At 43.9% G+C, this 23,033-nt stretch overlaps 1 protein-coding gene across 15 annotated transcripts in view; it reads right to left on the bottom strand.

The window, feature by feature from the left end:
* Positions 1-22,307, bottom strand: part of lcorl (ligand dependent nuclear receptor corepressor-like) — a 105,006-nt gene extending 82,699 nt beyond the window's left edge. For 13 of the 15 annotated variants that reach the window (XR_013547386.1, XR_013547389.1, XR_013547390.1 and 10 more), the window contains exon 1: positions 22,175-22,307. Coding sequence is in view for 11 of the 15 variants with exons in the window: in XM_078400800.1 (XP_078256926.1) it covers positions 22,175-22,271 (97 nt within the window). In the remaining 4 variants the exon portion in view is untranslated. The remainder of the gene's footprint in view (positions 1-22,174) is intronic. The other 2 variants (XM_078400810.1, XM_078400783.1) reach the window with 2 other exon arrangements.
* Positions 22,308-23,033: the final 726 nt, after the last annotated feature.

Genomic DNA, 23,033 nt, shown 5'->3' with positions numbered 1-23,033 from the left:
TCATCCATTTCTGCAACTATTTATGCATATTGTGCTCAGTTGTGGGAGTCACAGGTTCAGGATCAATCTTTGTTTCTAAAGCATCAATTTGGTGTGAAGGAGTTGACACTGAGTCAAGGACCATTCCAAACAGGAAAGTAAGGAACCAAACATGTCAAGTGGCAGAAAGGCAAAGAAGTGGAGAAGTGATAATATCTGCAATAGGGTGCAGAGCAAGTTGCAGATTTTTAAAGGTTACCAATATTTTTTTTAAACTGTAATTCGAAACAAAAGAGAAAAAATGTATCAATTTGAAACAAAACACCCATATTTCTGGACAAATAAAGTGGCTAAATGGAACTATTAACTTCAATATCAAGATTTTGAGGGTTTCAACTACTCAAATGGAAGATGAGGTGTTGTACCTCACTCAACCTTACACTGGACATTGTTAGCTAACATGGAGGCTAAAGACAGATGAAAGAGGAAGTTGGACAGAGAATTAATGTGAAACAAAGCAGTCGTAGGTGAAGCAGCAACTCAATCATGCTGTCACATCTTACTAATTTGATTGAGGTTTGAAGAGGTGATAGTGATTGATGAGGGTTGGGCTGGGTAAATGTAAAAATTGTCCCTAGTGGGTGTAGGATAGTGTTAATGTACGGGGATCGCTGGGCGGCACGGACTTGGAGGGCCGAAAAGGCCTGTTTCCGGCTGTATATATATGACTGCAAAATGGCGGCGCTGCCCTAGCAGCTGCGGCTACACCTGCGGTCCATTTGTCTTGTGTTTTTGTTGGTTTTGTTTGTCTTAATTGTAGTTGTGATGTGGTGTTTTTGTGTTTGTTTACTTTGTGTGTATGTGGGGGGGAGGGGGAAACTGTAACATTGTAAATATGTGTCCCTTCCGAACGGAGACCCGACCTTTGTTTTCTGGGCCGTGTCTCCGTTCCTGCTGCGGCCTACCATCGGCCCAACTCCTGGAGCTGGCGGCCTCCAGGGCTCTGGTTCGCAGAGCCCGCGGATCGGACTGACCACCACCGGAGCCGGCCGTCTTCGGAGGCTGCGGGAGCGGCTGCGACTCGCCTTAGGCTCGGGCCGCGTGGATGCCGACATCGGGAGCTCCGGCAGCGGCAGCGGGTTCGCCCGCCCCGGATCGCGGGGCTTGGGTCGCGGACATTTCACCGTCCGGCGCGGCCTAAGATATGCCGCGGGATATTTCTCTGCTGGGCGGGGGCTTCAATGTCGGGAGCCACGACCGCCCCGACGTGCAGCAACAGCAACAGCGGCAGCAGCGTGTTCGCCCGCCCCGGATCGGACTTATCATCGGCGGAGCCGGCCGTCTTCGGAGGCTGCGGGAGCGGCTGCGACGCGACGCGCCTTGGGCTTGGCCCGCTGTGGACCGTCCGGTGCGGCCTGCAACCACAACAACCTGACTGCGGGCGAGGACAGCAGGAGAAGGGAAAGACATTGTGGCCTTCCATCACAGTGAGGAGAGAGAGGACTGGAGGAGACTCACTGTGATGGATGTTTCTTTGATGGATGTTTCTTTTTTTGTGTGTTTTTGGGGTTGGGTAATTTTAATGCCTATTTAATGCTTTTATTGTTGGACTGTGTTTTGGGGGTTTTGGGGTTGTGTAATTTGAATGCATATTTAATGCTTTTATTGTTGGACTGTGGGTGACCGAATTTCGTCCAATATTGGATGACAAATAAAGCTATCTATCTATCTATCTATCTATCTATCTATCTATATGATATGATGAATATTGGTATAGTATTTGGGAAAGTCCTTCATGGTAGGCTGATCCAGAAGATTAAGATGCATGGGATTCAGGACGTCTTGGTAGTTCAGAACTGGCTTAACCTACAGGTGGTTGGGGTGAAAGAATGGCGTTCTACCTGGAACTCAGGACCAGTGGTGTCATGCGAGGATCTGTACTAGGACGTTGTTTCCGATATGTATTAGCAACTTGTACATAATGTAGATAGATTGGTGAGCAAGTTTGAAGACACCAAACTTATTGGAGTTACAAACAGTGAGGAAGGCTATCAAAGGATACAACAGGATTTAGATCAGTTACAGATATGGGAGGAAAATGGCAGACGGAGTTTAATCTGAGCAACGTTTTGAATCTGTGCAATCTGTGAGGTGTTGCACTTTGGTAGTATGAATGCACGGGTAAAGTGTAGAGCATATTGATATGTAGAGGGACCTTGAAGTCCAACTCCATAACTCCCTGAAGCTGACAACACAAGTAGGTAGAGTGGTAAAAGAGGCAGATGGCACGCTTGTCTTCATCAGTCAAGGCATTGAGTACAAGAGTCAGGAAGTCATGCTGCAACTTTGGTTAGGTCGCATTGAGTATTGTGTGCAGTCTGCACTCCATTAAAGGAAGGTTGTGGAGAATGAAGAAACAGTTTACCAGAATGCTGCCCAAGTACAAGGAGAGGTTGGTCAAACTTGGGTAGACACAAAATGCTGGAGTAACTCAGCGGGACAGGCAGCATCTCTGGCGAGAAGGAATGGTGACGTTTCGGGTCGAGGCCCTTCTTCAAACTTGGATTGTTTTCTGTGGTGCATTAGGAAGTTGAGGGGAGAGCTCATAGGAGTACATTAGACTATGGAGGAAAAGATAGCGCAGTCTTCCCAAAGTGGAAATATTGTGAGAGGGACAATGTTTCAAAGAGATTTGTGACCCAAGTGCCTGGCAGGAGTGGTGATAGATGCAGAAATGATAATGGTGTTTAAGAAATGTTTTGATAGGCACATGGTAATGTCGGGAATGGGTCACATGCAGGCAGAGATTAACCTGGTATCATGCTTGGCACCAGCACAATGGACCAGAGTCAGTTCCTGTGCTGCATTGTTTAATTTCCTATTTGGGGCTCACAAAAAGGTCTGCAAATTTTTATAGCAAATGTTAACTTTGGGCAACCTTGATCTACACCCTATCAGATATCCCGTTACATCCAGCTCTCCACAGCTTATATTTGTCTTCCATATTTTCAGCACAGATGAAGAGTCCTTGTTCATTTCGATGGGTGTTCTGCTGAGCCTCCCTATTTTCAGGATTCCCTCCCTCCCCCGATTTATCACACCTGCAGTTTAGTTTAGTTCAGAGGGACAGTGCAGAAACAGGCCCATCGGCCCACCGAGTCCATGCCGACCAGTGATCCCCGCACACTTACACTATCCTACACAAAGTAGGGACAATTTACAATTATATCAAGCCAATTAACCTACAAACCTGTACGTCTTGAGTGTGGGAGGAAACCGGAGATCCTGAAGAAAACCCATGCAGATCACGAGGAGAACATGCAAGCTCCGTACAGACAAGTCAAGATCGAACCCAGGTCTCTGGCGCTGCAAGGCAGCAGCTCTAGTGCTGCCCTGCAGTTTTTGCTCCAGTGGACAAATTGCTGGATTTGTTACATGTATTGTCTTGCAAATAATTTGAACTCAAATTAAAAGCTAGTTGCAGTGGAAAACATAGAATACAAAAATAAAGAATGGCCTAGCTACATTATATAAGTGACGATCAGTTTCCGACAAATTCTTTTAAAATTTGTTTGATAAATCAACAAATCTAGTATAATATATTTGATTTGCTTTTGTTTTCAGTAGTCTACTGAGATGTTCAGTCACTGTAAGTAAGCATGCAGATACAGCAGGCAATGAAGAAAGCAAATGGGGTGTTGGTCTTCATAGAGAGAGGATTGGAGTATAGGAGCAAGGAGGTCCAACTGCAGTTGCACAGGGCCTGGTGAGACCGCACCTAGAGCATTGTGTGCAGATTCGGTCTACTAATTTGAGGAAGGACATTCTTGCTATTGAGGGAGTGCAGCGTAGGTGCACCTGGTTAATTCCTGGGATGGCGGGACTGCCACATGATGAAAGAATGGGTCGACTGGCTTGTATTCACTGGAATTTAGACAGATGAGAGGGAATCTTATCGAAACATACAAATTTCTTAAGGGATTGGATTATATGATTATATTTATCATGCCAAATACAGAACCTGTCAGTTACCCACGGCTGAATAGTAACTATTTTGGGAACAATGGACTTTTGCTAGTGGCAATTGCTTTTTTTAGCTAAAAAAATCCAAATGATGCAGAGAAAACAGAAGAGCATTTAAAGGGGGCATTCACACCAGTTTCTCAGATAAACATTTCTCCTCTCCATACCTCCAATTCAGACACACGAGCAAATTCTCTTCAGTCCATCTACATTGACCACTGCAATTTGCATCAGCTTTAACTGTGAATCCCCAAATTCACCCAAAAAACACACCAAACAGTATTTGCAGCATCATAGCTCTTCAAAATTGCAGCTGGCGCAAGAGAACTGTGACCACACATTCATGTGAATAGTATAGTGACATACCTCTGCCGACTAACAGTAGTACCCTGGAGTCTAAAGCTGGATAGAGACCCAAACCTATCATTTTTCACCAAATGCACATCCATTGAATCCTCTGCACCCCACCTAAATATTTCAATTATGTCAACACTCCACGTGTCAACTGAGTATGTCAGTTTATCCTGCTGTTATTCACACAATATTTTGCTAATAATCACCAGCAGGTGGCAGACCATTACCCTGCTTCTAATCTTTTTCTTCAGAGGTCTTCGTTCTTTTCAAAATTCAACTTTTAAAAATAATCCCCATTTAGATTTTCACAATGACAACCTTACACTTGTTGAAAGCCTTAATTTGATCATTATCAAACACACAATAAATAAATGAGCCACCGCTTCCCACCCACCCACAAAAAGCATCGAGAAACTTTGTGGAAAGGATTTTGCAACCCATGCTGCCATCTAGAAAGAATGACAAGCAGTTTAGTTTTAAAACCACGTACATAACTAATCATAAAAGAAAATAGGAAACAAATCACAGCCCTACCACCATGCCATTATTTTCAAGGATGAAATCCACATTCAAGTCAAAGGACACAAAATAGATGTTAGTATATTTAATGCCTTCATTCAGGCTCAACCGTTCAAGTTTCACATCAATGTGAAGGAAATCGTGAGGTGTACAACTGGTGATTGATCCCATTAAATTAATTGCCAAATAGGTGGAAAAAAACAATTTCAGCTCAAAATTTCTTGCAATATTCAGGCATGCGAGTAAGGTAAAAAAAGAGGAAGAGTCGCGCGCTCGCACGAGGCGTATAGCGGGGGTTAAAAAAAAGGGAAATTTACGCACAAAATTACCAGTTTCAAGCCTCTTTTAGTGCATTTCAAAGTAAAAACGGACATTACAAAATAATGTGAATATGTCAGTACAATAATTACATTTAATTCGCACATTAATTGATAATCAGCCCAAAAGGGTGGTAATTTGGCTTTTCTGCTGTGTTTTATATTTTAACCCAGTCTTAATTAATTTAGTTATATAATCTTGCACTTAAATTTAATATGTACACATTACAGTTCCATCACTGATTTTCTGGCATTCTTAGTTCCAGAGCTTTGCTGATTTATCGAGCCAGCCAAGGAAGCCGGCTATGGGGATAGATTTGCAGGCTCCAGCTGGGCTGGAGTTCCAAAGTCCCGGCCGCAGGTTGCAAATTCAACCCACCGATCGGCTGTGGAAGTCCCAATGAAGTCGAGATTGGCTACCTTGCCCAGCCTAGGTGCCACATTTCCGGGGAGACTTCCAGGGCGCCGGGGAATTTCTCGTGGAACCTCTAGCGGAACCCTAGTGTTCATTACAAGTCTATACATCGTTTCTTTTTTTTTTCCGATCCGATTTCTCCGTTGGTAAACCTGGTTTTGGCAACGTGAAAAACGCAGAAATCATGCAAAAAGCACGGAAAATGGATTTTAAAAATGCGGAAATCCGTGGAAACTCAGAAGATTCAAATGCCTGAATATTTCTCTTTACTATTTTAATTAATTCAATATGTTAGTGGTATTCAATTGTAGGCCTCTTCTAAAAATTCAAATATTAGATATTCTCTTCCACTATCTTAAAATAAGTATTTTGATGATCAATTTACTTTGTTCTGTATTTTCCTTTTTTTTTTTACAAACAGGGTCAGTTTGAAGTTGTCCCAACTATCACCAGTACTCACTCGCCTTCAACACTCTTGCCCTCACTTTGAGAAATCTGACCACCTAGCTGTGTTCCTTCTGACCATGTATTGGCTTTGACTGAATAATGCACTCCCAACAGAAGACTGCATAGAGTTGGTTGGGGAGTTAGAGGAATAAAACCACGACTGCTTGGCATTGGTAAACTGGGTGATGTTTAAGTTTCCAGCAACAGAGCTGAATGAATATGCCACCATTGTAACAAGCTTTATAAGGAAGTGGAGGTGCATGCCCCCACCAAAACCATCTGAATATTCCCTAATCAGAAGCCATGGATTAATCAGGATGCCCACAATCTACAGAAGGAGAGATCTTGGGCATTCACAAAAGCAGTGGAAGCTCAAACAATTAATAGGCATCATTCCCAGATGAGCTCAATGTGTTCTAAGATTGATTCAAAAAGGGGGAACACTAGTATGCGTTCTCAGGCCCCTATCACCCCCTGATGGCATTGTAATCTCAGTCAGCGAGGCTGACATCAAAAGGTCCTTCACGAGGACAAATCCACAAAGTATCCTGCCCTGATGGTGTCCATAGCAGCATTCTTAAAATCTATGTGGACCAACTGGATGGTGTTAGTGCAGACATCTTTAACCTCTCATTACTACAGTCCAAGGTTCGCACCTATTTTAAAAGCGCATCAATAATACCAGTGCCCAAGAGTTGCAAGGTGACATGTCTCAATGACTACCGACTGATGGCACTAATGTTCATGGCAGTTAAGTGTTTTGAGAAGTTGGTTGTGATGCATATGAACTCCTACCTTAAGAACCTGGAATCACTACAGTTTGCCTATTGCCACAATAGATCAATTGGTTATTTGATCTTGCTGGCTCTCCACTCTGCATTAGACTACTTGACCAACAAGAATGATCAGTCTGTTGCTCATCGATTACAGCTCAGCATTCAACACCATCACCCCCAGAAAACTTATCAAACTCAGAGAATTGGGTCTCTGCTCACCACTATGCAACTGGATCCCTTACTTCCACATCAGTAGACCACAATCAATACAAAATGGCAAAAACATTTTGTCCTTGATAACCATTAGCACAGGAGCATCTCAAGGCTGTGCGCTCAGTCCCCCACTCTATACTCATAACTGTGTAGCCAGACCGTGCCAATGCAGTCTTTACTAATGACACAGTGATACCACCTTCATTGGACAAATAATGGCCAATGATGAAGCAGCGGATAGGAGGGAGCCCAAACACTGCACAACACTAACCCCAACTGTGAACTTCTATGGACTGTGAACTTCATTACATTCAGGACTTCAGGATTTTGCACTAGTATTGAGGTTGTTAATTTGTTGATTTTTTTTTGTGGTTTATTGTATTATCTATGTTCGTTGCATTTACAGGCCTGTCACACTGCTGGAAGTCAAAATTTCATAGTTCTGTTGTCTGTACATATGACAAGTTAAACACTCTTGACTCAAATTACAGATGCTGGTATTTAAGTAAGTGTGCAAAGTCTACAGATCATATTAATTTGCAAACAGTTCCATTCCATTTCCACTCATCAAGTAAGAAAAGTGCCATAAACTGTACACTGCTACAAATGCAATTCAAACCTCCCAATTCTTTAACCAAATTATTTTCTAGATCTATTTGGCTAGATAAAGTAAACAACTTCACTGCATTAGCATTTCATGTGAATGTTTTAGACAAATACTTAAGAATCTGTAAAGAACTGGAGCCATACGTCTTTCCTCAAAGTAGTTTCTCCCGATGACAAATTTGTACAGGTGCAACATATGCAATTCATGTTTTAATTTACCTGACCAAAAGATTGAAATGGAATAGTTACAAACTACTGACAAAACATACTTCCTCCTACATATTTGTAATTCAGGATATGCAGCAAAATTGGGATTTTGATTGAACCTGAAATGCAAGTATTATTCTTCACTTCAAATAAGCATCAATTGTCAATGGGGTAATTAATTTCATTGTCTTTTTCACCGAGTTACTCTTTCATGCATTGCTTCCAAAATTAAAGAGTTTGAAAGAATAGAATGAAATTACTGCACAACTTAATTTAATTGCCATCACTGGAGAAAAGTGGTAGTTTTACAATAAGAATTGAGTCTCAAAGCCATCTGGATATTGCCAAAAGACAAAATGATCAGAATTAGGCTATTCGGCCCATTAAGTCTACGCCGCCAATCGTGGCTGATCTATCTTTCCCCTCTCAACCCCATTCTACTGCCTTCTCCCCACAACCCCCGACACTGGAACTAATCAAGAATCTATCTATCTCTGCCATAAAAATATCCATTGACGGCCTCCACATCCTTCTGTGGCAATGAATTCCACAGATTCACCACCCTCCGACTATAAATTCCTTATAATCTAATTCCTAAAGGAATGTCCTTTAATTCTGAGGCTATGACCACTGGCCCTAGACTCTCCCACTAGTGGAAACATCCTCACAAATCCACTCTGTCCAGACCTTTAACCATTGTAAGTTTCAATGAGGTCCTCCCTAGTCCTTTTACACTCCATCAAGTCAAGGCTCAGTGCTGTCAAACGCTCATATGTTAACCCGCTCATTCCTGGGATCATTTTTGTAAACTCCCTCTGGACCCTCTTCAGATCCTTCCTCAGATTATGGGGCCCCAAAATTGCTCACAATACTCAAAATGTGTTCTGACCAGCACCTTATAGTTCCTCAGCATTACCAAGCCACTCATCTTTGGGATGTGGGAGAAAACCAGAGCAACCAGAGGAAACCCACGTAGTCACAAGAATGTTAAAACAAAACAGAAAACAGTATAAGGCACTGAACAGCAGCATTGCTATAAACATTTTGCTTGAAGAGTTGGGGGGGGTGTGAGAAAGAACCAAAAATCTTATCATGCAAATCAATGGCAAAACCTATCAATATCAAAAAATGGACAGTTACAGTCCAGACCATTGTTTCACAATTCATCAGTATTCTCCCTTATCCACTAAGCAACACCAGTTATGAAGGCAAGATAAGCATAAATGAAGGCCTATGATGGAAGGAAGTTTTTAAACATTCTTTCAATGTACAAGAAAACCAGCAAAGGCCATGAATGAGTGAGTGAGATTAACCAAAATATTTTTTAAATCATCTGAAATAGCACTTTTGTCATCCATGATGTTATATTTTATGATTTATTGCTTTTATGGTTTTGCCAAATACCATAAAAAGCACATGTATATATCACACCAATTTGCGTTTAGCCTCACTCTGACAATGGAGGAAACGCAGGACAGAAAGGTCTGTGTAGGAATGGGAAGGAGAATTAAAGTGTCCAGCAACCGGGAGATCAGGTAGGTTCAAGCGGGCTGAGCAAAGGTGTCTGCGAAATGATCGCCCAGACTGCGTTTGGTCTCATCGATGTTTAAAAGTCCACATCTTGAACGGTAGACGAGGTTGGAGGAGGTGCCAGTGAACCTCTGCCAAACTATGAAGGATTGCAGGGTTCCTGGACAGAGTAGAGGGAGGAGGTATAGCGACGGGTGTTGCATCTTCTGCAGTTGCAGGGGAAGGTACCTGGGGAGGGGGTGGTTTGGGTGGGAATGACGAGTTAACCAGGCAGTTGCAGAGGGAACGGTCTCTGCGGAAGGCAGAAAGGGGTGGAGATGGGAAAATGTGGGTAGTGGTGGGATCTTGGAGGTGGCGGAAATTTCTGAGAATTTCACTTAATGCATTTTGCTCAGTCTTTGATTTATTAAATTTTGTTTTAAACATTAAATCTGCCAGGAACACATCATAATGAATGGTTGCAACACCAGTTTTAAACACTCTTAAACTGAGCAGAGTTATGAAAATCACTAAGACATTTCAATGTATCCTTTACCAAAAAAAAACCTTGCTGCATTGCAAATTGGCATATCATGATGAAAAGCAGTGCCATATTATTTCACAGCATACTTTGCTCGAGTAGCAACACAGATCTCTAAGAAACAGTTCTGGGTGCATTCTAAGAATATATCAATTTCAATTACAGAAATGAACTTAATTCCAACTCTTCTGGGTCAGTCCCAACCACTGTGAGCACACGTTCTTCATCACTTGCACTGTGATACAAAATAATTGGTTATTCAATTTCACTATCCGGATGCAAACCACTTGTACCTGCAAACACAATACAGGGTGTTCGCACAATTGGCAAGGGTGGGGACAAACCATCTGACTGACTGGCTGGTAACCCTGCAAGTCGAAGAGGGACTTCCAGGATTTAAACTTCCCAACAGCAAGGAGAATGATACAGGCTGGGACAAGGAAATTGATACAGACTGGCATGCAACCAGAAAGGATCCCTGTATAATAATGCCTATGTGTACTAGTACTCCAGGTCATAGAGACCATGAGTACGAGGTGCTGACAGAGTGGCCCAGGAGATAAATTACAGTTCACTTTGTAGATGGGGCATTCTTACAGAGAGTGAAAGAAATAAACACTAAAGATGATGGATGAGGACCCAGTTAAGCAGCCTGCTTTCACCTGCAAGTCTGAAGGGTCTCGACCCGAAACGTCACCCATTCCTTCTCTCCCGAGATGCTGCCTGACCTTCTGAGTTACTCCAGCATTTTGTGAATGAATTCACCTGCAAGTCATCGCTTCTCTATTATTGAAGCTGTATTCATCCAGATAAGAGAACAGCATTATATTCTGCACATCACTTGTGCTTTGCAGATATGATGGCAAGGCCATAGGCAAATCCCACAGCTAAAGTCTGCGTGCTTGGGCAATGGATCAGAGATGGCAATGCCACTAAATATTGTTTACGCTCTATCTTGTTGGAAATTGTCATTTCCTGAAACTTGCAAGATACAAATGCTATTTGCCACTTGACAGCCCATGTTTGAACCTTGTCTAGGCCTTGCTGCATGCATTTCATAAACTAATGTTTAATAAGTGAAATTGAACATAGTGTAATTGTCAGCAAATCAACTCACTTCTAATCTCTTGATAGAAGGAAGCTCATTGCTGACAAAGGAGGTGAAGGCGATTAGTGCTACAACATAAGCCCCAAGAACGTTGCAGCAGTATTTTGGGGATTGGATAACTGGGACTATCAACCACAGCCGTTCCCATTTGTGTACCATTCAACACAAACCAGGGCTCCCACTGCATACTGCTTGCAGTTTATTTGTTCAATAAGTTGAAGCATCATCTCATAGCATTCATGTTACATAACAATCAAATACCCCAAAAGATCCTGGCAGAGGAGAGAGGATCTCCATTAACTAGAAACTCGAGAAGCAGCAGTAAATATCGATGGCTACAAAAAGTGTCCAGAGGTTGGTTATTCTGTGCAAGTGACACTTCCGAGCCATCAAAAAAGTTATGCGATAGACTTGTCTAAATAGACACATTCAATAAGCCAGTCAAAATACAAGCCAAGACATCCCAATTGGTGCACAAACTCCAGACATATTTAACATTACCTGCCTCATCCACAAACATAATGTGGCTACGCTGCATATCTATAAAATACACTGGAACAAACAAGCTTCAATGATCCCCTAACCAAAACACACAGCACAAGTCAAAAAGAAACATTAGGTAAACAAGAACATTGCAACTTCTAAGTTGACTGAAAAATATTTGCTTCCATCACTGCAAAGCCAAAACAAGGCATCTTCAACCAAACTGCATGAGAACTGGATTCATAAGAACACCAGTTGAAGAACTATCACCATTAAGGACAATTGTAAACAGACAGGCGACAGGTGCTCACCTAGCCAGAATAGTGATTTTTAGAACAAGAATAAAAATTGATTTCTACAGACTATGGCAGCAACAAGAATGTGTCCCAATCCATTATTTAAGTGACTTCTGTATACATCAAGTTTTCTGCTCTACGTTAATACGATTCACGGAGTGCAAAGTTTTAAACATCAATATAGCAATTGATCAAGCAAAGCTATTAATCTATTTTTGCCCCATTTAAAAATATATCCTGCACAAATAGACTGTTTTGAAACAAACTGTACCAACAAATGTATACCAATTGCCAAAATAATCTTCACCCTGGACAGTCCCTAGGTTAGAGGATGACGTGCTTCCACTGAGTAATGGAACCTAACTCAAGGTGACAGGGTATATGCATCACACATTAGCTACCACACAAGGTCTTGACTCAAAGGTAAAGAGGTCAAAGACAATTAGAGACTAAACTCTGTCGCATAGACATTGCACCTACATGTGCTGAGTGCACACAAATGCATACACTCACCATGAACACAGAAAATCCTGAACGGTTTTCCTCAACTCCCTCCTCTCATTTCCTTCTCCAAACGCCATTCTCTCCCTTTGTTGCTTTTCTAACCCTCTCACAGTCTACCCATTCCCTTGATGCTCATTCTTCTCAGCTCCCTACTACTGCTTCTCAGACCTCCTTCCTGGTTCACTCATTTATACGTCTCACTGCGGCTATGCCCACACTACTCTCCAGCTTCCAGGTGCTGGGTGTTCACTTTCACTTGGGGTGAAGATCATTGATTGCTATGGCTCAGCCTTTTCTGGGGTCATTGTATTTGCAATTGCACAGCCACTCTGTGCACCACCTTAAAATGCAACCAGATTTACCCCGAGAAAACTCCAGGAGAATCATCGTCCACCCGCCTGATATTGGCCGCTGCAGTACACTACACTACCTCTGCTCTATACTCCCGGGGACATCGTCTGGCCCACACTCCTTCCCATCCCATCTACTCAATCCAAGCTCTTTAGGTACCACAGTTAAATGAAATCAGCCATTTAGATCACGCCACAATTGTTCTATCCTATTTCTAGAACAACCTGGAGTAGGGAGTGACGAGATACTACTCTGAACAAAATGCCAATTCCAAGAACCTGCATTCAGTCCTGATACCCAGAGCCATTTGGATGGACTTTGCATACTCTCCCCACGACTGCGTGGATTTCCTCTGGGTGATTCCTCCCATAAAGATATTCTGGCTGCCAGAATTAGTTTTCAGCTTTGCGGCGTTAAGAGTTCTGGGAGAACTGCACACAAACTAGATGGAGTTAGAGCAGAATTTGGCCACACAGTCGTGAGTGCAGAGGACCAAGGATGCAAATTTACAGGGCACCAGATTTGAGAATTACTGAGGACGATGTATTCTAGAAATACAGTGTAGCAATACAGTGCCACCCACCAAGTACGCCAACTATCAACCATCTATACACTAATTCTATCCTACACACTGTGCAATTTACAGAAGCCAATTAACCTACAATGCTGCATGTGTTTGGAATGTAGGAGGAAACCGGAGCATCTGGAGAAAACACATGCAATCACAGGGAGAACCCCTCCCAGCATATGCAGAAGAGAGAAGATGTTGAAAGATTGGTGCACGATCGAGGCTAACCCTGACCTTCCCATCCATGGCTGACGAACAATCTTCCCAACATGCGCCTGAAGTCCCGCAAACCCTTCTGGTCTTCAGCCAAATCCCTGGAAGAGTTTGACCCCAAGACTGAGTGGCGCCTAGCCTGGAAAGATGCCAACACCAACAACGGAGAGATCACAGACCCCACAGTGAAACCACCGGGATTTGACCATTGCAAGCAATGGCTAACCCTGAACAGGATCCGCACCCTCCATGCAAGAACAGCCCATCACCTGCACAAGTGGCGGATGAGACAGCCCTGCTTGCGACTGCGGATATCCAGACCAGACCATCCCACACATCGTGAATGACTGCTCACTGAGGCTTTTCCCTGGTGTCATCAAGGCTATCCATCCGGCAACTGATGCTGCCCTGGCCTGGATGTCTACCCTTGACCTACAACTTTAGGCTGTGCACGCCATACGCAAGAGCAGACAAACTCCTTACAAATAGCAGCGGTAGTCAGGGTCAAACATGGGTCTCTGGCACTGCAAGGCAGCAGCTTAACCACTGCACTACCCACACTGATTGCGGACTACAGGTCAGAAAGCAGAGGATCTAGTTGCTAATTCCAAAGTCCAGAAGAATGGAGATGAGTTTGTATGGGATTTTGGTGTTGAAGGTGTCCTTTCTATCTTGGTGTTCCAGAAGTGAGTGTAGGGCCAGGGTGTCTGCAGTGGATGCAAGGCTGAAGTTAATGTGTACCAGCACTTTGAGGGTGGATGTCAGAATCATTGGACAGTAAGTAGTTTTTAAGTCACTCTACCTTGCTTTTAATCAACACTGGGATAATGGTCTTAAAGCAGATGGAACCTCAGAACAGAAAAGTGAGAGGTTAAAGGTGTCTGCAAATATTCTTGCCAGCTGGTCCATGCAAGTCCTAAGGGTGCAGCCGGTGACTCCTTTTGGGCCAGTTGCTTTCCACAGATTCACTCTCAGGCAGGCTAATCTACACCTGCTGCTGTGACTGTTGGACCACACCTGAGGCTGGGCGACATCCTTCAATTGAAAGCTAGTGTAGAATACATTGATCTCATCAGACATACACATTGTAGTCAGGAAATTGCCCAACTTCACTCTGTAGCCTATTCTAGCATGCAAGCCTTGCTGCAATCAGCAAATGTCTGCTGCTGCCTCAGAATTCGAGTTTGGCCCAAAATTCCACCTTAGCATCATTCATGGCTTTGCGAAGGTCATATAATAGATTTCTTATACCGCTTGGGGTCACTACAGACCTGAACTAGACCTGGGAGTGGACCGCATAGTTAACTGTGGTTTCTGGCTGAGAAACACACTCTACATGCATTCCTCTACATGCTTACTAATGAAGCCAGTGATGTACACATTTAGGCTGGCTGCTTGTATTATGAACAAAGCCTTGGGGTGCTTTGTTTCAAGGCTATTTGTAACAGAGTGCAGTTCAAGTGAAAACTTATCATAAGCATGGGGCTGAAATTAGACTGAATCAAATCTAGAGAAATATTTCAACTTAAATTGCCGAAATAACCTCGGTGTCATATTACTCCAACAAAACACCTTTTATCTTTCCATAAAGCATTTTAAGCTTCCATCAACATCAATTCCCCATCTTGAATGTTTTAATTGCCATGTCATCATTCTTTTTTCACTCAATGCTAAAAAAACTGTTAATTAATTAAATGACATTTTCCACCCTAGTCCGTAGTTCTGGAAACAGTTAAACTAGAACAATACTCATTACAGGTCCTGCAACTGATTGTTTTCAGCATTCTATATGTACACGTAGGAATAGTTTACAAAATATAATACATTTTAAAGTAATCCCTTTTAAAAACTGACTGGTTTTACACCCAATATCAGATTGGTGGTTTTGACACACAACTATGCTTCGCTTTAGTGCAAGGCTTCGTGCTTCGCTCAATATGTAAACCAACAAATAGAAACACAGAAAATAGGTACAGGAGTAGGCCATTCAGCCCTTCGAGCCAGCACAGTCATTCAATATGATCATGGCTGATCATCCAAAATCAGTAGCCTGTTCCTGCTTTTTTCCCCATATCCCTTGATTCCTTTAGCCGCAAGAGCAAAATCTCACTCTCTTGAAAACATCCAATGAATTGGCCTCCACTGCCTTCTGATGCAGAGAATTCCACAGATTCACAACTCTCTGGGTAAAAAGGTTTTTCCTCATCTCAGTCCTAAATGGCCTACCCCTTATTCTTAAACTGTGACCCCTGGTTCTTGTCTCCCCCAGCATCGGGAACCAGCCTGCATCTAGCCTGTCCAATCCTTTAAGAATTTAATGTTTCCACAAGATCCCCTCTCATCCTTCTAAATGCCAGTGAATACAAGCCCAGTCGATCCATTCTTTCATCATATTTCATTCCCATCATCCCGGGAATTAACCTGGTGAACCTACGCAGCAATTCCTCAATAGCAAGAATGTCCTTCCTCAAATTAGGAGACCAAAATTGCACACAATACTCCAGGTGAAGTCTCTCCAGGGCCCTGTACAACTGCAGTAGGACCTCCTTGCTCCTAAACTCAAATCCTCTCGCAATAAGGCCAACATGCCATTACCATACCTCACTGCCTGCTGTACCTGCATGCTTACTTTACCAGTTGGAGTGATATCAATATGAAGTCAAATATTGAATGGAAATCCCTGAGGCCCCACTGTTTATGATTTTACATTAAAACTAAGACACAAAACAAAATCCCCATTCCTCCTTCAAAATTCCAATGAATACAAGCCCAGTCGACCCATTCTTTCATCATATGTCAGTCCTGCCATCCTGGGAATTAACCTGGTGATCCTACGCTGCACTCCCTCAATAGCAAAAATGTCCTTCCTAAAATTAGGAGACCAAAAATGCACACAATACTCCAGGTGTGGTCTCAACAGGGCCCTGTACGAATGTAGTAGGACCGCCTTGCTCCTAAACTCAAATGAAGGCTAACATGCCATTAGCTTTCTTCACTGCCTGCTGTACCTGCACGCTTACTTTCAGTGACTGATGTACAAGATGTTCAGATGATAAACTGCCTTCTTCGTCTTGCCACCAAAGTGAATAACCTCACATTTTCCCACAGTATACTGCATCTGCCCACTCACCCAAGTCACCCTGCAGCCTCACAGCATTAAGCACGCAGATCACACTAACACCCAGCTTTGTGTCATCCGCAAACTTGGAGATGTCACATTTAATTTCCTCTTCTAAATCGTTAATATATAGTGTAAATAACTGGGGTCCCAGCACTGAGCCTTGCAACACCCCACTAATCACTGCCTGTCATTCTGAAAAAGACCCATTAATCCCTACTCTTTGCTTCCTGTCTGCCAACCAGTTAGCTATCCATGTCAATACCCTACCCCCAATACAATGTGCTCTAATTTTGCAAACTAATCTCTTATGTGGGACCTTGTCAATGGCTTTTTGAAAGTCCAGACACACCACATCCACTGGCTCTCCCTTATCCATTCTACTTATTACATCCTCAAAAAATTCCAGAATTCCATTAGTCAAGCATGACTTCACCTTCATAAATCCATGCTAAATTTGACCGATCCCATCGCTGCTTTCCAAATGCGCTGCTGTTACATCTTTAATAATCAACTCAAGTATCTTCCCCACTACCGATGTCAGGCTAACTTGTCTATAATTCCCTGTTATCTCTCTGCCTTTCTTAAAATGTGGGGTTATGTTAGCTACCTTCTAGTCCACAGAAACGGATCCAGAGTCTATAGAACATTGGAAAATGATCATAGAAACATAGAAAATAGGTGCAGGAGTAGGCCATTTGGCCCTACGAGCCAGCACCGCCATTCAATATGATCATGGCTGATCATCCAAAATCAGTACCCTGTTCCTGCTTTCTCCCCATGTCCCTTGATTTTGGTAGCAGTCAGTCCAATATAGAAGCAGCCTGAAGAAGGATTCCACTCTGAAATGTCACCCACCTTTTTTCTCCAGAGATGCTGACCAGCTGAGTTACTCCAGCACTTTGTGTCTATCTTCGGTATAAACCAGCATCTGCAGTTCAACATAACAAATAGAAACATAGATGCATCACCAATGCATCCACAATTTCTAGGGCCACCTCCTTGAGTACTCTGGGATGCAGATCATCAGGCCTGGGGGCTTTATCTGCCTTCAGTCCCAACAGTTTACCTAACACAATTTCCTGACTAATGTGGATTCCCTTCAGTAGATCCTTGGTCCCCATGTATTTCTGGGAGATTGGTTCTGTCTTCACTCAGGAAGACAGAACCAAAGTACTTGTTTAACTGGTCTGCCACTACCTTGTTTCCCATTATTAATTCACCTGTTTCTGACTGCAAGGGACCTACATTTGTCTTCACTGATCTTTTCCTTATCATATCTAAAGAAGCTTTTAGAGTCAGTTTTTATATTTCCCACAAGCTTTCTTTCATGCTCTATTCCCCTCTCTTATTTAACCCTTTTGCCCACTGCTGAATTTCTCCTAGTTTGCTGCTTCCTCTGGCCAATTTATATGCCTCTTCCTTGGATTTAACACTATCCCTAATTTCCCTCGTTAGCCGCAGTTGAGCCGCATTCCCCATTTTATTTTTACACCAGGCAGGGACAAATAATTGTAGTTCATTCATGCGATCTTTAAATCTTTGCCATTGGATCTCCACCATCAACCCTTTACGTATCATTTGCCAGTCTACCCTAGCTAATTCCCGTCTCATACCATCTTTCTTTAAGTTCAGGACCCTCGTCTCTGAATTAACCGTGTCACTCTCCATCTTAATGCAGAATTCCACAATGTATGATCACTGTTGCCAAAGGGGTTTTCACAACAAGACTGCCAATTTATCCTTTCTCATCACACTATACCAAGTCTAGGATGGCCTGCCCTCTAGTTGGTTCAGAATAACAGGAGAGTCCTGCAGAACTCCAGCTTTCCCAAAAGATAGACACAAAACGCTGGAGTAACTCAGGTCAGGTAGTATCTCTGAAGAAAAGGAAAAGTAAAGGTTCAGGTAGTCTCAGTCTGAAGAAGAGTCAGCATTCCCAGAAATCTGCATGATGCATAATTTTACGTGTTTCTATAAGATCCCCTCTCATCCTTCTAAATTCCAGTGAATACAAGCCAAGTCCCACCATCCCAGGGATCAATCTCGTGAACCTACGCTGCACTGCCTAAATTACAAATTAGGAGACCAAAACTGTACACAATACTGTTCACAAGTATTCCATAATTATAAAATTAATTGCACTGCTCCATTCTTCAGTCATGCCTTGGTTAACTTTTAAATGTTCCTTTGGTGCCAAAATATACATGATAATGCAACAAATTGAATATTTTGCTATGTTGAAGACACATTAGAATTACAACTTTAATATTCAAAGGAATACTAAGTTGACAGGAATAGAGAAACTGATGATGTCCATAATATGAGGAAGATTCAACATATGGACAGACAAATCCCTAATTAGAGCAAGATGGACCAACAATAAACAGGGGATTATGGTAGTGAGCGATTAAGAGGCAGTGAAGACAATAGTACTCTCAACAAATTTTAGTCTCGGGTGCTAGCAGTTTCCGAGAATGGTGAAATATATTCAAAGAGACTGACAAATAATTTTCTGCCCAATCCAGGAAAGCAGCACGATGTAGTTGGCAATCTACTCGCTCATTTACTATAAACATTTTAAGCTTTCACCAAATCGTCATGCTTGGATACAATACCTGCCATGACACCAAGTTGTCGCACAGTAACCTATGATTTTTTGCACATAGATAGCTGCTGGATTCAATATTCAAGTAGTCAACTTCTGAAATTAAACCAGATTGATGCTGTCTGGCTTAGAGGGGAACACACTTCTTCAAACACTATAATAAATGCCTGATAGAACAGAATTGCCAATCTCCCCCCCCCCCCCCCCCACCTACCCCCTCTCCAAAGTCCCACACAAAGATCAAGGATCTGAAAAATTAACTATGTATTTCTACCCACAGAATGACCAACTATTCTCAGTATTCTCTTTCCTCTCAAGTTACCAACATTTGCAAAATTTTACTTCCAGATAGATTGGCTTTCAGTTTAATAAAAGACAGACAGCATGCTTGATTAAAAAAATCCACCCCAGAAGTGTTCTTGAATATCATCCAAGATGTTCGCCCTCAAATATCTGTAATACACAACTTTCTAAATCAATAAAGCACGTGTGGTAACAATGAAATTACAAGGGCACAAATAGGATACATCACAGCAATGAACACTGTGCAATCACACCGAAAAAAATAACAAACTTGGTATCTTTAAAATCAAACAACATCCTGCAAGTGTCCTTCTGAAATTTAACATGGGTTGATGGGTTAAATGTTAACAATACTATAGACGTGATCTGGTTAAAGACTAATTTCCAAAACTGTGTTATACCAATCTTGAAGAATTTCAGATACCCAATGACAACACAAGGTACTGCATTAAATGCTAAAGAAAAATAATACTCCTGCTAGTTGCTCAAACACCCTAGCTTTAAAAAAAGAGAATGGGTTAATGTTTAAGATCTACGAGAATTTAAATTTTAACATTATACAAAATAGAGCAAGTGTGAATCACGTAGCTACTGTCTCATGTAGTGGCCAGACTTGCTGAGTTACTCCAGCATTTTGTCTATACACAGCTACTCATGTCCTAAACTCCAATCCAATAAGATTACAAATGAGACATTCTTGGCTCTGCCACTTCTGTCTGTTCCCCATTATCCTCAATTCCCCTAATCAGAATTCATCCAAATTTTATTGCTACCATCTGGAAGAAAGTATAGGAGCCCAAGAACCTTCACCTTCAGGTTCAAGAATAGCTTCTCCCAATTAACATCAGGCTCTTCAAACACCCTGAACAGCAACATCAAGCCACTGCAGACCCAGTTCTATATGTTTTGGTTTTGCATCCTCATGGACCAGTTTACAGTGTGACTGATAATTTGCTGCGTGATTTTTTGTTGTTTTTCTTGCTGTATCTCATGTGCCTGTAAGCATGAAAGACTAATTGTTCCGGTTCATATCCAGTACATATGACAAACTAACACATCCCAATCACGTACGGGGTAATCTACGGTTATAACATCAATTTAAAAAAAACCCTGATCCCATCCTAAATGGGTAACCCTGCACTGAAAATCAGCAACCCGATTCTGGATTTCCTCAAGAATCGAAACATTGCTTACATTAAACGTTTCTCTTTCAAGAAACCAACAGGTGCGACTGGATTTTGCTTTAGCTCCACTGAGAAATGCGGTGGTGCTTTCCTGCGTACATCAGGATTTGACGTTCTCTTCACAATAACGTTTTTTAAAAAGGCCGTCATAAAAAGCAGTAAATCTACTCAAGACACAGACAGCGCTCGTCCACCAGCCTTCATGATGGAACCAAAAGCTAGTCTACATAAATTGAAAAACCACAACACTGAAAACGACAACGTTTTAAAGAAATCTTCTAGTGAAATAAAACCTCGGTGAAATAGTGAATGCTACTAGAGCGCAAGGGTTGTGCAAATTGTGAGAGCTTTGTGCGTGAGTCAAACTACCCTTATGATCCGGTGAATGTCGAGAGCCAAGACTTAGTTAAGAGCTAAGACAAAGCGCGCATAGAAATGGCGTGCGGGGTAAAAACGACAGCGGAGCTTGGGTGTGTGGACCCAGCACAACCCACCGCCGGATACAAACAAAACACACACGGGAGTAGAAACAGGACGACATCACGTTTCGCGCAGATGGGGAAATCTCATGAAGTGGAATTAAAAAAAACAAGAAAACTTTGCGAGAAAGTTTGCAGAATCTTCAAGTTGAGGCGCTGTGGAGAGCTGCAGGTTGACGGGTGGGAAGAGGGGTGCGGGAGCGTTGCAGCGAACGCTGGGCTGCTGCCGCCGAGGGAGGCGGAAGCCAGGGCTCGGTCACTGCCCGGGGAGGGGGGGGGGGGGCTAATTCAAACCTCCGCGCCATCATGTGACTGTTTTTGTCGGTTCGGCCGTTGGGTCTGGGGCCGCCGCTTCCCACAAACCCGACCCCGACCACAGGCTAGCCCCGACCCTCCCCACAAACCCAACCCCGACCACAGGCTAGCCCCGACCCTCCCCACAAACCCGACCGCAGCCCAGCCCGTCCCTCCGCCGCTCCCCTCCTGGACCCGACCCCCGACCCGCCCTCACTCCCGATCCAACGTCCCAGTCGAGCCGCCGACCGGCGCCGTCCGTTCGTCCCCCCACAAAGGCCGGCGCCGCAAACTCCCTCCCGCCCCCCGCAGCTCCGGCCGCCAACCGTCACTCGGCACAAACTCCGGCGGCTGCCGCCCGCCCCGTGACCTCGACCCGCACCGGGGAGAGCGGTGGGAACGGAGAACAACATCCCGCATCCCCATCAGCAGCAGCGCCAGGCGGCACCAGCAGTAGCCGTCTCCCTCTCTCCCCGTCCCCGTCCCGCTCAGCCCGCCACCACTACCCCGCCCGTCCATGGAGTCCGAACTCCTCAGAGTGTTTCGGACGGACAGCCGACAGTAATGGCGAGGGCTCTCGCAAGTCAAACAAAAGAAAATGGAGCCAGGTACCTCCGGAGGAGCAACTTCACTTCAGGGCCGCTCCGCCAGCAGCCGCTCCTCACACTCGCCGCCCCGCCTGCCATCGCCGACCGACCGCCGCTCCAGCGGAGTCGCCCAGCGACCGGGCAAACGCCGGGGCTGAGAGGTCAGCCTTACCTACACAGTGTATGAGTTTATAGCGCCAGGAATCGAGTTCCCGCCGAAATCCTCTCCTCTCCGCCGTGCACCTGGGGCTGCCGCACTGACTCGCCATTCCGCCCTGGCCCGGCCGGCCCGGCCCGCCCTGCGTCTGGCGTCAACGCGCCGCGGCCGGCCCTGACCCGCCCTGCGTTTGGCGTCACCGCGCCGCGCTGTGGCCGGCCGGCCCCGACCCGCCCTGCGTCCGGCGTCACCGCGCCGCGGCTCGCCCTGCGTTTGGCGTCTCTCCGCCCTGCGTCTGACGTTGCCGTGATTGGCGCGTGTCAGTGGCCGCCGCTGCAACTGCAGCCCGCTGTCCCAGGGACAGGCATGGCACTGGCTGGGTAGGGTGGACAAAAGAGTTAGTAGCTTTGACCTAAGATAGACATCAACATGCTGGAGTAACTCCGCGGAGCAGGCAGCACCTCTGGAGAGTAGGAACGGGTGACGTTTCGGGTCGAGACCCTTCTTCAGACTGGCCGAGTTACTCCCAACATTTTGTGTCCATCAGCTTTGACCTGATCGTTTTAATCTATATTTGACTTTATCGTTGTAGTTTACATTATTAAAAAAAGCAATGCACACCTACCATAGCACTTTTTTTGTTGCAGAGAACAATGTGGTTCTAACCTTTTTTTTCTCCCTCTCTTGACACGGTTGTTTGATCAATTTACGTTAAGGCTAAGTAAGTGATAAATATTTCAGAAGAAAAGCTGCAACGGGTGGGCTCATTGCAATTTTATTTTGATGGCAAGAGCACGTAACTTGAACACGAGGATTTTCTCACCAGCTGTATTTGCGAATGTCGGTAAATAACGTTATAAAAAGCATACCCCAA

The sequence above is a fragment of the Rhinoraja longicauda genome, chromosome 1 (genome assembly GCF_053455715.1).
Source record: "Rhinoraja longicauda isolate Sanriku21f chromosome 1, sRhiLon1.1, whole genome shotgun sequence".
Lineage (NCBI taxonomy): Eukaryota > Metazoa > Chordata > Chondrichthyes > Rajiformes > Arhynchobatidae > Rhinoraja > Rhinoraja longicauda.
The sequence above is the reverse complement of the archived record's forward strand: the minus strand, read 5'-3'. Positions and strand labels throughout refer to the sequence as shown.